The 14,948-nt window shown below is 39.2% G+C and overlaps 1 protein-coding gene across 1 annotated transcript; it reads left to right on the top strand.

Annotated features, from left to right (window-relative positions):
• The first annotated feature begins 4,995 nt into the window (after positions 1–4,995).
• Positions 4,996–5,749, top strand: LOC145033700 (citrate-binding protein-like). Its single transcript, XM_078982258.1, has 2 exons — positions 4,996–5,265; positions 5,351–5,749. Exons 1-2 carry the CDS (start codon positions 4,996–4,998, stop codon positions 5,747–5,749), a joined length of 669 nt encoding a protein of 222 aa, XP_078838384.1.
• The last annotated feature ends 9,199 nt before the right edge of the window (positions 5,750–14,948 follow it).

Below are 14,948 nucleotides of genomic sequence, written 5' to 3' on the forward strand. Positions count from 1 at the left end.
ATGTAAATTTGCTTAAGGTTTGCTGAAGGATTTTAGAGAGAGCTTTTGAGATCAACTAAAAAATTCAACTCTAGTTGTTCAGATCCAAAGATCATAATGAAATCATGTATGTAATCGTTTTTATGTTTAAATTTTTTATGTTTAAAGTTTTCTTTTAACAGATTCGAGATTAAGATCCTTATGCTTCCGCGTTTATGTTTTGGTTATATAAATTTAACCAACAATTGATATGAGTTATTAGAAAAAAATTTTGATTATACATATCTGTTGCTTCATGCGTTTCTTCTAAGAAAATGCATATATATTGTTTTATTGCATGTGTTTTCGATGTGCGTATAAATGTATGGCATTGCGATATATATTTTTCTTGTGAATATAATTTACAAGAGTAATTATGTTGGTCTGGATTTTGAATGGTCTTTCGTATATATCGCATCATTTTTAATTCACAGTATATGTAATTAAATCCAAGAATCATGGAATTAATATGCATACGATTTTTTTTGGGTTGGAAACTCTTAAAATAAAGATATATTGTGTTAATATATTTTATGTAATTTATCGCTTATGTATTTAGGCAGTGTTCACATAGGGTTTGATGCAATAATTATTAAGGTTTTAAAAGGAAAATGAATTTTCTTTTATTTTATTATTTTTTGTCAAAGCCCATTATATATAATATATTTTACGTAAAATCAACATTACCAGAAAATCAATATCATGGGGCTATTATTAATGTTTGTGATATTACTTTAATTTGCGTGATATTATGCGGTAAGATTTAGGTTCTATGTAAGAGTGATGGGTATGGGCATTCTAATAACAGCGTTTTTGTGTGCCACCTAAGCACCAAAATTTTTCTTAATCTCCACCTTTATTTGTTGGGAGTGGTGTTCAATTTCCTCAACGCTGTTGAGGTGAAGAAATGCAGAAAAAGAGAAAGCCATTGATTTGCTGGAAATGGGCGTTTCAACTCGTTTTCGTGGCTACGAGATACAACGAGTTAGGGGGCGGTGTTCCCCTCGTTAAGACGGCGTTGAGCCGTGTCACGTCACACTCGTCTCTTCTCGTTGAGGCCCATACCGGGTGCTCTAAATGATTATCATCAATAGATGTAATTACATTTATATCTAAATTACATTTAAAGATATAAATGGTTATGTAGATTGCATTTACCTAAATGAAGATACGGTTTCTTTAATTTACAAATCATTTTTTTAAAAGCAAGAGTAAATACGTAATTCAAATTATAAAACCATATCAAATAAATGTTTGATTCATTCGGTTCAAATGTTTGTCATTGATAGTAGGTTTTATGTTATGGTTTTTTTTAATCAATTACTTTGGGATCTCCTTAACTATTTTCACGAATTGTTTAGAATATTAAATAGATAGTGATTATTTTTTTGTATTATATGCAATTTAAGTAGTTGTTTATTCCACTAATGTTTTCGTGAATTTTGATTATGGACAAATAATGCACGATGGAAATGTATTTTTGTTTAAGTTCCATCTCTACTAAGGAGGTTTATTTTTTAAGCAATGCTGCAACCGATGTATCTTTATGTAAAAAGTAAGATTATGTTATTATGGTTGTAATATTTGCAGAAATTATGAAAATGGTATTTTTGATACAAATTAATATTTATAATTTCTTTTTTTTTTTTTGTCAATAATTTTCAGTTATGACATTTTATTTGTTTTCAAAGTAAATTAATTGACACAATATATCACCAAAGTGATCTTATTTGTGAAAATTAATTTGCAAAGAACTTAAATTTTATGGTTTGTGTTTTATTAATGCGGATATTACTCGACTCAAAGATAGGTTAATATTTGGCCGGATAAACACATGTTTGATTATAAATATGTGACAGTTTTTAGGTTACATGTCATTAACAAGTCAATCCAAAGAGGGGCTTATTAATTGACATGATATATTGTCAATTCTTATTATCAAAATTTATACTTTACGTGTTTATTAATGCGGGTATTAGCCGACCCAAAGGTAGACTGATATTTGGCCGAATAAACATATATGTGGTGATAAACATGTGGTGATTTTTTGGTTCCATGTGATTAATAAGTCAATCCAAATAGAGGTTTGTTAATTAACATGATTTATTGTCAATGTTTATCTCTAAAACAAAGTTATCTCTTGCAAGTTAGTATTACTATCCAAAGACTTCCTATTAATGTTGTCTTATACCTTGTAAAGATGTCATAAATTGAATTATTAATTACGGTTTATGCATTAATGAGCATAAAAATAAATTTGTTTATGTTTGAATTATGGTATTATATCTGCTAACATTGATCACGTTTATGATTCATGTAATCAATGAGATTAACTTTAAGGAATGGAATGAGCGCATTATGTTAGTTCTCAATTGCATGGATATTGACTTGCATTTTTGAATAGAGCAACATTCTTAGAGGATGTTTAGTTTGGCGGAGAAACAAGGTTAAAACATTGTCCTTAAGGGGGAATCAATCTTGATTCCTATTATTGCTTTCGGTAGTATGCAGATTATGAATCACTGATCGACAATGTTGGATATCCTATGCGTGGTACCATATTTTTCATCGATTTATTATCTTTTTTTGCTTTTGAGGTAAATACAATTAATGATTTTGTGTATCACAGATTAAGTGGGAGTAAAATTATAGTTCTGGTTTTGGGCAGATATTTATGCAACTCAAATTTAGATCATAAGAAAGTAGCCAAATAGATTTTGAGATATCTATATATAACAAAAGGCTATATGCTCAACTATAGGATATCAGATATTTTGGAGATCATTTTTATTAGGAATCTGATTTCATTAGATTCCAAAATGGTTACCGATCCATATCGGGATACTTCTACATTTTAGCATGATGAGCCATTTCATGGAATAGAATTCGCTAGCTTCTTCCATAATGGCAACATAATTTGTAGCATGGAATATGGTTGCGAAAATTTGTCACGAGGCTACACATTATTGGTATTGAAAGACCACTAAAGTTGTGATAATAATTCAGCAATGTTATATTCCAACAACAAAAGTTTTATTAAGTCATTCATATTGACATCAGTTGTCTTCTGTTAACACAATAGTGCAAAATGGAAATATATATCACATATGAACAAACTCCATGAAAGCGGATCTACTCATAAAGGGATTAGCGGATCTACTCATAAAGGTATTACCTCCCTAGGTCTTTCATGAGCATACTACACCTGTTGGTGTGATATTCGGTTTTAGTGGGAGTTTTATGTTGCTTTATGTTTTGTTTAAGAACAATTATGTTTTTCTGTACAGAATTAAGAATTCGATTAACTCCATTATTAGTTGCACTTATTTGAAGTTTGATCTCACTTCAATCTAAAGAAGAACTCGTCAGAAATTTATTTAGATTTTAAAACCACACATCATGTTTAATCTATGTCGTTAGTTATATATGTATATGTGACCATTGATAGGTTTAGTTACGTAAATTGTAATGAAGGTCGCTTTGATCCTATACTTGTATGATTAGTGGATGAGATTGTTTAAGTGTACCGATGTTATAATAATATTCATTAAAGTGCTTATATAGTTATACGTACATTTATATATTCGTGGTCCGGTGGGAGATTGTTGGATAATTGTGGGACCACTTCATAAATATGTACGATATATTTTTATAAATCCAATTATTATGGTAAGAATATAAATTGTTAATGGATTGATTTATAGAATATTCACTTACCTTGTGGGTTGAGTTCCCGGCTTGATTCAAGATCCTCAAGATCCCTTTCATTTATCACATTAGGGTATATCTTCATCTCTCTCTCTCTCTCTCTCTCTATATATATATATATATATATATATATATATATATATATATATATATATATATATGTGTGTGTGTGTGTGTGTGTATGTGTATGTTTTTGATGAGGAGCAATCAAGACACACGAAAATACACATGTAATTCGTTTTGGGTTTGTTGAGGGATTTTAGAGAGAGCTCTACTAAAAAACCCAACTCTAGTTCTTCAGATCCGAAGATCATAATGAAATCAGGTATGTAATCGTTTTTATGTTTAAAGTTTTTTTTTTAACAGATTCGAGATTAAGATCTTTATGCTTCCGCGTTCATGTTTTGGTTATAAAAATTTAACCAACAACCACCTCATGCAAATATCATTTGTTAGTATGAATTTATTAGAGGCGAGCAAAAAAACGACAAAAACTTAAAATGAGAAACTGAAACCGAAACAATAATCAAAGTTGCGGTTTTTAATTACTGAGTCCAATATGGTATTATCAACAAATTGTGATATGTATTAATGGATAAACAATTAATCTTGAATTATATTCGTAAAGGGAAAGAAGGTATGTAAGTGAGAACAACCCAAAACAAAAATGTCACATTTCTTAGACTAATAAACAATGAAAATCTAACATAAAATGTATATAATAGTTCCGCCCTTGCAAGTTACAACAAAATCATCACCCCATATTGAATCATTCGTCTTTCTCTAAATCTTTTAATATAAGACGAAATATGAATTGATATTTGTAAACTCTTTCTTTTTCTTTCTTGCTAAAATGCCTTAATTAATAATTTAAAGATTCTCACAATTATTGGGATCATCTAGAGGGAGTCTTTTGGCCCAATAGATCAAAAAAACGTAATCAATAATCATGAACATGTTATGGAAATTCTAGATCGTGTATTAACTCTTATTACATAACGTAAGCCCTATAACAATTTGGCCGGCATGTCGAATCATTTAGAAGCTTTTCAAGATTCATTTTGTTCTTGTTTTTGAACAATATCTATGTAACCATGAGGGATTTTCGATGATTCGCATCAATAGACCATTTCAACGTCAAAGCTATAACTAACTTGTTTTACTTTGTAATCTTCTCACTTTTTGTTCTATCTATATACTTGTCACTTTATATAATGCTCATTATCTATAGTCGTTCACAACCATACACAACCAAACATCCAAGAAAATATGAACTCTCACTCAAATTTCATGCTCTACATTTCACTGGTTTTTCTCTTTGTATACAAAGCCATGGGGAGTGGACCTATTGATACCACCTTAGGGTTTGTATCACAACCACTCGGTCGTTCCAATTTCCGTATACAAAAGCCATATGATCTTCCAGTTGACCAACGATACAGCTTTATCAAAGGAGTCCACAAGCTTTGGGTATTCAAGACAGATAAACCTCATTCAAGGAAAAGCAAAACCAACCCACGTACTGAAATTCGCATTCAAGTAAAGATATTGTCATCCATGTTCCTTTTTTTAATTCCTCTTAAAGGCCAAGTTAACTAACATAAAGTTTTATCTTATTTTGAAGGGTTATGATTACTCTTCGGGTGTTTGGCAATTCGAAGCATATGGATATGTGCCTAGTGGCACTACCGGGGTGAGCGTAATGCAAGTGTTTGGGTCAAAACCCCCGTATGCTACAACCACAATGCTTACAGTATACAATAATAATCTTTACTATTACAGAAGAAATGTTATTCTTTCTAATTTATACAACAAGTGGTTTCGTTTAAATGTTATACATGATGTGGAAGGCAACAATGTTAAAATCTATATAAATGGGGTTCTTAGACTTGAAGATCGACCTGGACGTAGTGGACCCAACGTACATCATTATTTCAAGTGTGGAGTCTACTCGCAAAATGATGGCTCCTCCTATATGGAATCCCGTTGGAAGGATATTAAAATCTTCAGACTAAGTGATTAATCTTTGGATTTTGTATGTTAAACTTTCAAGATACGATGATAAATTTATGGTATTCTTGAATCTTCATGTTCATGTCTTTCAGTTGATTTCCACTTGCCGCCATGTTTTATAATACTTTCCTATTTTATTCACTACTTTTTTTAACAGCAAAAAACTTATATTATAAAACTAGTAATGAGCCTATGAAAAAAATACAAGGCCTAAAAAAGCCATAGTTGAATCCTTAATCCAATCTATTCAGTTAACATTATTCTTATCGTACTTTACTAGAAAATCAAAATAACTATTGTGACAAAAGATTATCAAAAAGAGTAACATTTGTATGTTTAGGGATGTCAACAGGGGCAAATAGGGCGGGGAGTGCATCTCCCGCCCCCGCCCCCAAAATTTTCCCGTCCCCCCGCCTCCGCCCCCGGATTGTTCAGTCTTCCTACCCCCGCCCCCAACCCCGAATCCCCTTTATTACCCCCGCCCCCGATTGATTTTGGACTACTTTTTTTTAGGTAAAAAATAATTATTTATAGTAGAATTTTATATTTTAAAAATAAAAAAGTTATGGCATTTTAAAAAATTATACTAAAAACTTAAAAACATGTTTTTTGATGAACTTTGGAAGCTCAAAATCATATTATTGTTTATTATATTTATATAATTAATATATTTAAATATATGTGTAATTTATTAACGGGGTCCCCATGGGGGTTTCAGGACGGGATTGCCTACCCCCGCCCCCGCCCCCAAAATTGAAACGGGGGTTAACCTTGCCCCCGCCCCCGATTTTTGAAAAAAAAAATCCCCCAAACGAGACGGAGCCCCCTGTGACATCCCCATTTTCACGGTCAGAAAAGACCGATTTTGTTTATACTTTGTAAAAATCAGAGTACTTCTTTTCATAAAAATGTTGCGGAATTTGTCCCCAAAAAAACACGATAAATACGTTATTAAAACATTTTCGAAAAAACATATTTTATTCATTTAAAACGTTTGAGATGTCATTGTTAATACATAAACATAAGCATAAACAGAACTTACATTCATTTACACTAGTGATCTACATCTCTTTTAAATCTCTCAGTGCAAAGTAGCTTCGTATCGACACATGTGATACATATAAGCTGGAGTAGCTCAGGCTGGGAAACCTGATGAGTACATAGGGTTTTCAACCCACAATAATATAATTATTATGTTTAACAATCAAACAATCAACTCAATTACCCATCCCCATTATCTTCTTTACTCTTAAAGATCTACCCTAAGAATCAGTTATTCCTTGCTCATTCATTCCTAAGGAATCGGCAATAAATCCATCGTTGCCACGGTTTACACAACAAGCACTAAGTTTACATAGTCGTCAGGGTTTAGGCATCAAGTCTGCATGATCACCAAGGTTTAGGCATCAAGTATGCATGATCACCAAGGTTTAGGCATCAAGTCTGCATGATCACCAAGGTTTAGGCACCAAGTCTGCATGGTCACCAAGGTTTAGAGTACATCGGGTGAACACATCGTTCACAACACCTACAGGTTGCGAGTCTGCTAGTGTTCCACTGGACTGTCTAGAATAGTCTGTGGTTGTCATCCATACTCTGTTGAATGACGGGGCCATCGTTTGGGAAAAGGCTTCTCACATTGTCCACCTCTCATCATCACCTCGTGGTCTATAATACCTCTCAACTCATCATCCAACTCATATTTAATTTATTACATCTACCCATATTTTACCCCAACATTATTGTAGATATAAAATACATATACAGTTTAAATCATTTGAAATATGTATAAAATCGTTCATCCAGCATAGATAGCAAGTATTCAGATAATATGCACACATCGCACGTAATTTATATAAAATACTTCATATCTATGTGTAAGCTGAAAGAGACCATGCACTCACCTGGTAAGGTGGTGAGTCGGCACTCGGACAACACTTCGTTTCTCTTAAAACAATTATCCCTTGACGAAACCTAGTATCATTACCACTAGAGTTTAGTCTAACGTTTGACGAGACTAATTAATAGTCTAGCTATTGTTACTATTATATAAGCATTAAACAATACTTATATAACCCATAGTAATAGCCCAAATACTCCTTATAAGGTCCTAATAACATTACTATATTGAAACATAAGCTATGCTAAAGATATGGTAGGTATAGCTCACTTACAGCGGGTTTCCTTGGAAACCGGGCTCTGCTAGAGCAGAGTTTCTGAGCCGAAGGCTCTTCCTTTTGGATCCGTCAGGCTCTCCGTGGATTTCGCCTCGTGCTAGGGTGTTCCCTAGGCTTTTTGGGGGGTTTTAGGGCTTAAAGAGATGTTCTAGAGAGAGAAAGAAGTAGGGAAAGGTGTGAGAAAAAGAGGCAGCCTCAAGCCTCTATTTATAGGCCTCCAGGGGCGTCACCACGTCGTGGTGCTTCTCACCACGTCGTGGTGATGCGTAGGCTCCAAGGTTTCGCCTGGTGCTGACACGTGGCGACGCACACAGGCTGGAAATCAGCTGATTTTCAAAAATTCATAACTTTCGCATACGAAATCTGTTTTCGACGTTCATTATATCCATGCATAGGTAAAAATAAGATCTACAACTCTCATTTAGACTATGTCGGCTAATTCTTGACCGATCTTAAATTTAACAGTAGGGGGAGATTATACTGTTAAATGTCCGCGTAAAATTCATAACTTCTACATACGGACTCCGTTTTCATTTATGTTTTTACCATTGAGATCCTATTAATGAGATCTTCAACTCTCATTAAGGTTGCGTAAGCCAAAAACCGCTCGAACTAAAATTCGAGTTTCAGGTTGTACACTGTTAAGCCGAATCTTAGAAAAATCATAACTTTCTCATACGAAGTCAGATTTGGGCGTTCTTTTTATGGATGTTCTTGGTTTAATGTATACTACAATTTTGGTTTAGATCACTAAGGCTAAAAAGTCCTCCATCGTAAATTCACTATTTATGTCTCCCGGTGTCGTGCTGGTTTTGCCGTAAAATTTCGACGGACCATAACTTCTTCGTTTTAACTCGGATTTCGACGCTCTTTATATGTACGGAACCCTTGAGACGTATTTTACAGCTTGGTTAAGATTATTTATTCTAAGTTGTAACATCCGGATTCCCAGGTATAATATTTTATTGTTTTATTTTGGAGTTTGTGGAGAAACTCGGCGAGTTGGTGCTTAGTCTCGCCGAGTAGGGTCGCGGATTATCATCCGGGTTCACGAATGGACTCGGCGACTCCACGCTGTTTAATGAAACCCTAATTTCCCGGGTTTTAGAGCCTATTTAAGGGCACTCATAGCCTCCCATTGCGACTACCAGTCCTTTGAGAGAAACCCTAAGTGAGCTAAATCATTTGTGAGGAAGGAGAGGCCATATTTGATCTTTCTATCATTGGTTTAGCAAGAAGAAGGTGATCAAGATCAAGAGAAGGCTGAAGGAGGTGCTATTTGGAGGAATTCTGAGCTTAGGAGTGCTTATTTGAGGTATAATCTCAATCCATCTTCTGTTTTGGTGATTGTTTATAGAGTTAGGGTTTTCTAGACCCTTTTGGTAGATGGTTTTGTTGAGTATATGGTTCCTATTCGTATTATGTTCTTGGATCTGGATCCATAGAGGTCCAGAGACCTTTCTCCTTTAAGCTTTATGAGGATTGTTAGTGAACATGAACTTAGGATGCCATATTAGAGGTCATTTCTTCAAATAGAGCCTTAGAGCCTTTGCATGGGCATCACGATTCAAACTTTACGTGATTATTGGGACTAGAAAGGATAGATCTATTGAGTAGAGCATCAGATCTAACCTCAGGAAGCCATTTGAAGTTGAGCATGGATTGGACTCACCGAGTCCATGAACAGACTCGACGCGTCGAGTCGAGTGACCCGAGACTGTGAGTCTAGAGAGTGACCCGTCGAGTTAAGTGAGTGACTCGATGAGTCATAAGAGAATCAGAGGAGTAGAGTTCACGACTAGACTCGCCGAGTCATTGAGACAACTCGACGAGTCTGGTCAAGGTTGACCGTTGACTTTTAGGGTTTTGGTCAACAATTGTACTTTTAGATCAGGAAGGGGTAAAATGGTCTTTTACCCTTCTGTGGAATTGTAGAAAGGGGTGTAGTCTAGCCTTAAGAGCCGTTAATGATTGAAATAATTAATTTATGTGATTAGGCGGGGCTAGGTCGTTGTTTCGAGATTCAGAGATACCGAGTTGTGACTTTCTGAGACATTCCTGAGGTGAGTCTTCTCACTATACATTACCTAGTGCGGTAACCCTGAGCAGACCGGAGGGTCTTATATGTTATGTGCTATTTGTGTATATGTGTTTGTGATATATGTATGTTGTGTGATATAGACCGGACCAGAGGGTCCAACGATATAGACCGGGCCGGAGGGTCCAACGAGACAGACCGGGTCGGAAGGCCCAACGATACGAAACTGGAGGGTTCCGCTGAGACACATCGACCGGAGGGTCATTTTGTAGCCTTGAGTGGCGTATGTGCTATATGTGGTATTTTGGGGAACTCACTAAGCATTTATGCTTACCGTGTTGTGTGAAATGTGTTTCAGGTACCAGTGAGAATCGCGGGAAGGCGCCAGCTTGATTATACACATTGTTGGAGTATTTTGATGAGATTCTGGGGAGATGTTTTTGGATACTTATATTTTGAGATGGATGTTTATGATTTGAGATACATTTTGATTTTTATTATGAATTATGAAATTTGAAAAAAAAAATTGAAAAAACTCGGTGTTACAAGTTGGTATCAGAGCCTTGGTTTGAGTGATTCGGATTCACCTTCGGGTGTATTTGAACTCAAACTGAGGATTTGAGAAAAAATTTATAAAACAAACAAATTTTCTTGAAGTAAAGAAATATGAAAGAGATGGAAAGAAGCAGTGTGTACAATCAGCAAGCGCCTGAACGGTGATTTCCCAAAATACCCTTACGTTTTATACTATGAGATATTATGTGATGAGTTATACATGCTTGAGTAGGCTAGGTAATCATGATAGGACTAGAGTGGCCTGATTTGTGATGCCTTAGCCTAGGAGATTCCTGCTACTAAGAGAATACTTGTGAGTGAGTAGGTAGCAGTAAGGAGCTTATGAGGGCTGATTAGGGTATAGCCTGTATGTGGTATGCTTGTGATTTGGAATTCTGGGAAGAAGACTGGGAGTGAGTATTGCTACGATGTGGAAGGTAGTATAGGGCCCGTACTACTGGAAGCATCGGATTGGTAATCAGTCCGAGTAAGATTCCTTAGGAAACCAAATAATCAAGTAGGGTGAGTGATCGAGTGTGAGTAATCTCGATTGAGTCTCTGATTGTTTTGTATTTTATTTATGAGACAACATGATGGTTACGAGATGACAGGATGGGGATAGTGGTACTAGTGGTATCAGTGATGAGGAGATTCGGAGGATCATTAGGAGGAGGTAGCTGCGGCTATTCAGGAGGAGATTCCCGAGATGTTTGGGTTTATTAAGACCACATTGATTAAGACGTTTGATGAGCGTTATGCTGCTTTAACTGATGCTGCTGTAGCCGCAGCCACTGCAGCTGTTGCTGCTGCGACCCCAAGGTGGTGATTCGTTGTTGTACCGAGAGTTCAGCAACACGAAACCACCAGAGTTCGATGGTTCGCAGGATCCGATCGCTGCGATGAGGTGGATTTCAAAAATCGAGGGATGTTTCTATACGTGTTCGTGTCCGGAGCAATTGAGGGTTCGGTTCGCGTTGAACCAGCTTTGCTTAGGGGCGAAGGATTGGTGGAAGTTTGTGACGGTGGACTTTTTGATGGCAGAGCTGACTGCAGTAACCTGGGAGAGGTTTACTGCAATGTTTCGTGATGAGTATGTTCCCCCGGTTGAGAGGGAACGTCTAGCCTAGGAGTTTCTGACACTCAAGCAGAAGACTGAGTCGGTGACAGTGATTATGAGGATGTTCCATGAGCGGGCATTGTTTTGCCCTGCGCAGGTGTCTACCGAGCAGGCTCGTATGAGCCGTTATCTGAGCATACTGAGAAGGGATATCCGTGAGTTTGTGGCGAACTCAACTTACCGGACATTTGCCGAGCTCCAAGCAAATGCCCGGAAGAGGGAGATCGAGCTAGAGACCCAGGCGAGGGAGGAGGCTGAGTCTCAGAGGGGTGATCGGTGACCGGCACAGTCGCAACCGGCCGCCAAGCGGGGGCGAAGCCCGCTGATTCGAGGTCTGGTGGTCCGAAGGGCCGCACTTGTGGGAAGTGCGGCAAGATCCATGATGGGGTGTGCAGGACGGGGGTGTGTTACAAGTGTGGTAAGGAAGGTCACTATGCGAGGGATTGCCCTAAGGGGTTCTCGGTTTGCTTTCATTGCAACCAGACCGGCCATCGGAAGGCCGAGTGGCCCCAGCTTCAGAGACTAGCGTTGGGATCTGCACCTGCTACTAGAGTTACTGAGACCCGGCCTGCGAAGGCCGAAGCACCGAAGGCTAGTGGGAGAGCCTTCCAGTTGACTGCGGAGGAGGTCCGTGCAGCGCCTGACGTCGTGGCTGGTATGTATTCTTTCATTTATTTATGCTGAGATTATGTTATTGTGCTTATTTTATGATATGTGTAGGTTCTTTTCTTGTGAGTTCTGTACCTGCCTTGGTGTTGTTTGACTCGGGTGCGAGTTGGTCCTTTGTATCTTTAGCTTTTTGTCAGCATATCAATATTCAGAGAGAGGCGTTGAGTCGACCTCTACGAGTTTCCATAGCAGATGAGCGAGCGGTGTATGCTACTGATGTGATCCGTGGGTGTGTACTTGAGATCTTCAGGGTGAAGTTTTCGATAGACTTGATCCCGATTGCTATGGGGGATGTCTGTGTCATTTTAGGCATGGACTGGTTGAGTAGATTTGAGGCAGTTATCGACTGCGAACGACAGTTGGTGACCATTCGGAACCTTAGTGGGGGAGAGCTTACAGTGTATGGTGAGGGTACGCGATCAAGGTCGGCATTTTGTTCAGCCGCTAGAGCAAGACAGAGTCTACAGCAGGGTTGTTAGGGATTTGTAGCGTATGTGATGGACACAAGGATTGATTCAGAGAGACCGAGGTCAGTTGATGAGGTCCCGATAGTGCGTGAGTTCCCGGATGTATTTCCGGAGGAGTTGCCGGGTGTGCCTCCTGAGAGGCAGGTAGATTTCAGTATCGATTTGGTTCCGGGGGCTGTGCCTATCGCCAAGGCGCCCTATCGCCTTGCGCCTCCAGAGATGCAGGAGTTATCCTCACAGCTTCAGGAGCTGCTGGGGAAGGGGTTTATTCGGCCGAGTAGTTCTCCGTGGGGAGCGCCTATCCTTTTTGTCAAGAAAAAGGATGGTCCACACCGGATGTGCATTGATTACCGGGAGTTGAACAAGTTGACGCTCAAGAACCGTTACCCGTTGTCGAGGATCGACGATTTGTTCGATCAGTTGCAGGGAGCATCTTGGTTCTCCAAGATCGATTTATGGTCTGGATATCATCAGGTGAGGGTGCGAGATGAGGATATCCAGAAAACAGCTTTTAGGACTCGTTACGGGCATTACGAGTTCGTGTTTATGCCTTTCGGGCTCACCAATGCACCGGCGGTGTTCATGGACCTCATGAATCGGGTGTGCAGGCTGATGTTGGATCGTTCGGTGATCGTGTTTATCGATGACATCCTGTTGTATTCTAGATCCCGAGAGCAGCACGATGAGCATTTGAGGGAGATCCTCGGAGCTTTGAGATTGGAGAGGCTTTATGCCAAATTCTCCAAGTGTGATTTCTGGTTACGAGAAGTCCAGTTCCTAGGGCATCTCGTTAACCAAAATGGGATATTGGTCAATCCGGCCAAAATTGAGGCGGTGATGAGTTGGGAGGTGCCGAGGTTACCTACAGAGATCAGGAGTTTCCTAGGATTGGCAGGCTATTATCGGAGATTTATCAAAGATTTCTCCAAGATCGTCGTGCCACTCACCAAGTTGACCCGGAAGGGTGTTGCTTTTTCATGGGGCCCAGAGTAGCAGGCCTCCTTCGAGACACTTCACCAGAGACTATGCGAAGCCCCGGTGTTAGCCCTTCCGGAAGGAATGGAGGATTTCGTGGTGTTTTGTGATGCGTCGATATCAGGGTTGGGACCGGTGCTTATGCAGAGGAGGCATGTGATAACATACGCATCGAGGCAGCTGAAGCCTCACGAGATGAGGTATCCCACCCACGATCTAGAGTTGGGGCAGTAGTGTTTGCCCCCAAGATCTGGCGTCACTATCTGTATGGGGTCCGGTGTACCATATACACGGATCACAAGAGCCTGAAGTACTTGATGGATCAGCCCAACCTGAATATGCGACAGAGTAGATGGCTGGACGTGGTAAAGGATTATGGTTGTGAGATCCTATACCACCCGGGTAAGGCTAATGTGGTAGCCGATGCCTTGAACCATAGCGCGGAGTGCGTCCCGATTCGAGACATCTACATGAGATTGACAGTGATGACTCCGGTGTTGGACACCATTCGAGGGGCCTAGGCGGAGGCCGTGAGACCAGAAAACCAGAATAGGGAGTGAGTTATCGGGCAGGTATCGGAGTTCGTTACCGATAGCCGGGGGCTTATGACATTTCAGGGTCGGATTTGGGTACCGTTTGTGGGAGAGACGCATACCATTCTAATGGAAGAAGCACATCGATCAAAGTTCTCGATCCATCCCAGGGCCACTAAGATGTATTTGGACCTGAAGAGGGAGTATTGGTGGCCCTGTATGAAGAGGGACGTCACGTGGTTCATTGAGAGGTGCCTCACCTGCCGTAGGGTTAAGGTCGAGCACCAGAGACCGCATGGTAGGCTGCAGCCGTTGGAGGTTCCCGAGTGGAAGTGGGAACAGATTACTATGGATTTTATCACCAAATTGCCGAAGACTGTGAGGGGCATCGATGCAATTTGGGTGATTGTAGACAGATTGTCAAAGAGCGCTCATTTCCTTGCTATCAGTGAGAGCTTTTCCGAAGAGAGGTTAGCAGAGATGTACGTGAGAGAGGTGGTATCGCGGCATGGAGTGTCAATCTCGATTGTCTCCGATCGAGATGTGCGTTTCACTTCCAGATTCTGGAAGAAATTTCATGAGGAGTTGGGTACGAGGCTGCATTTTAGTACCGCATACCACCCACAGACTGACGGGCAGAGCGAGCGGACGATTCAGACGCTCGTGGACATGCTCCGA

This window comes from Lactuca saligna, chromosome 3 (assembly GCF_052625555.1).
Source record: "Lactuca saligna cultivar CGN05327 chromosome 3, ASM5262555v1, whole genome shotgun sequence".
Lineage (NCBI taxonomy): Eukaryota > Viridiplantae > Streptophyta > Magnoliopsida > Asterales > Asteraceae > Lactuca > Lactuca saligna.

Bases quoted from the DNA above. Each gene is read 5' to 3' on its own strand.
- LOC145033700 (XM_078982258.1), top strand. From the start codon at position 4,996: ATGAACTCTCACTCAAATTTCATGCTCTACATTTCACTGGTTTTTCTC. The intron at 5,266-5,350 runs GTAAAGATATTG...CTTATTTTGAAG, and splicing joins GTACTGAAATTCGCATTCAA to GGTTATGATTACTCTTCGGG.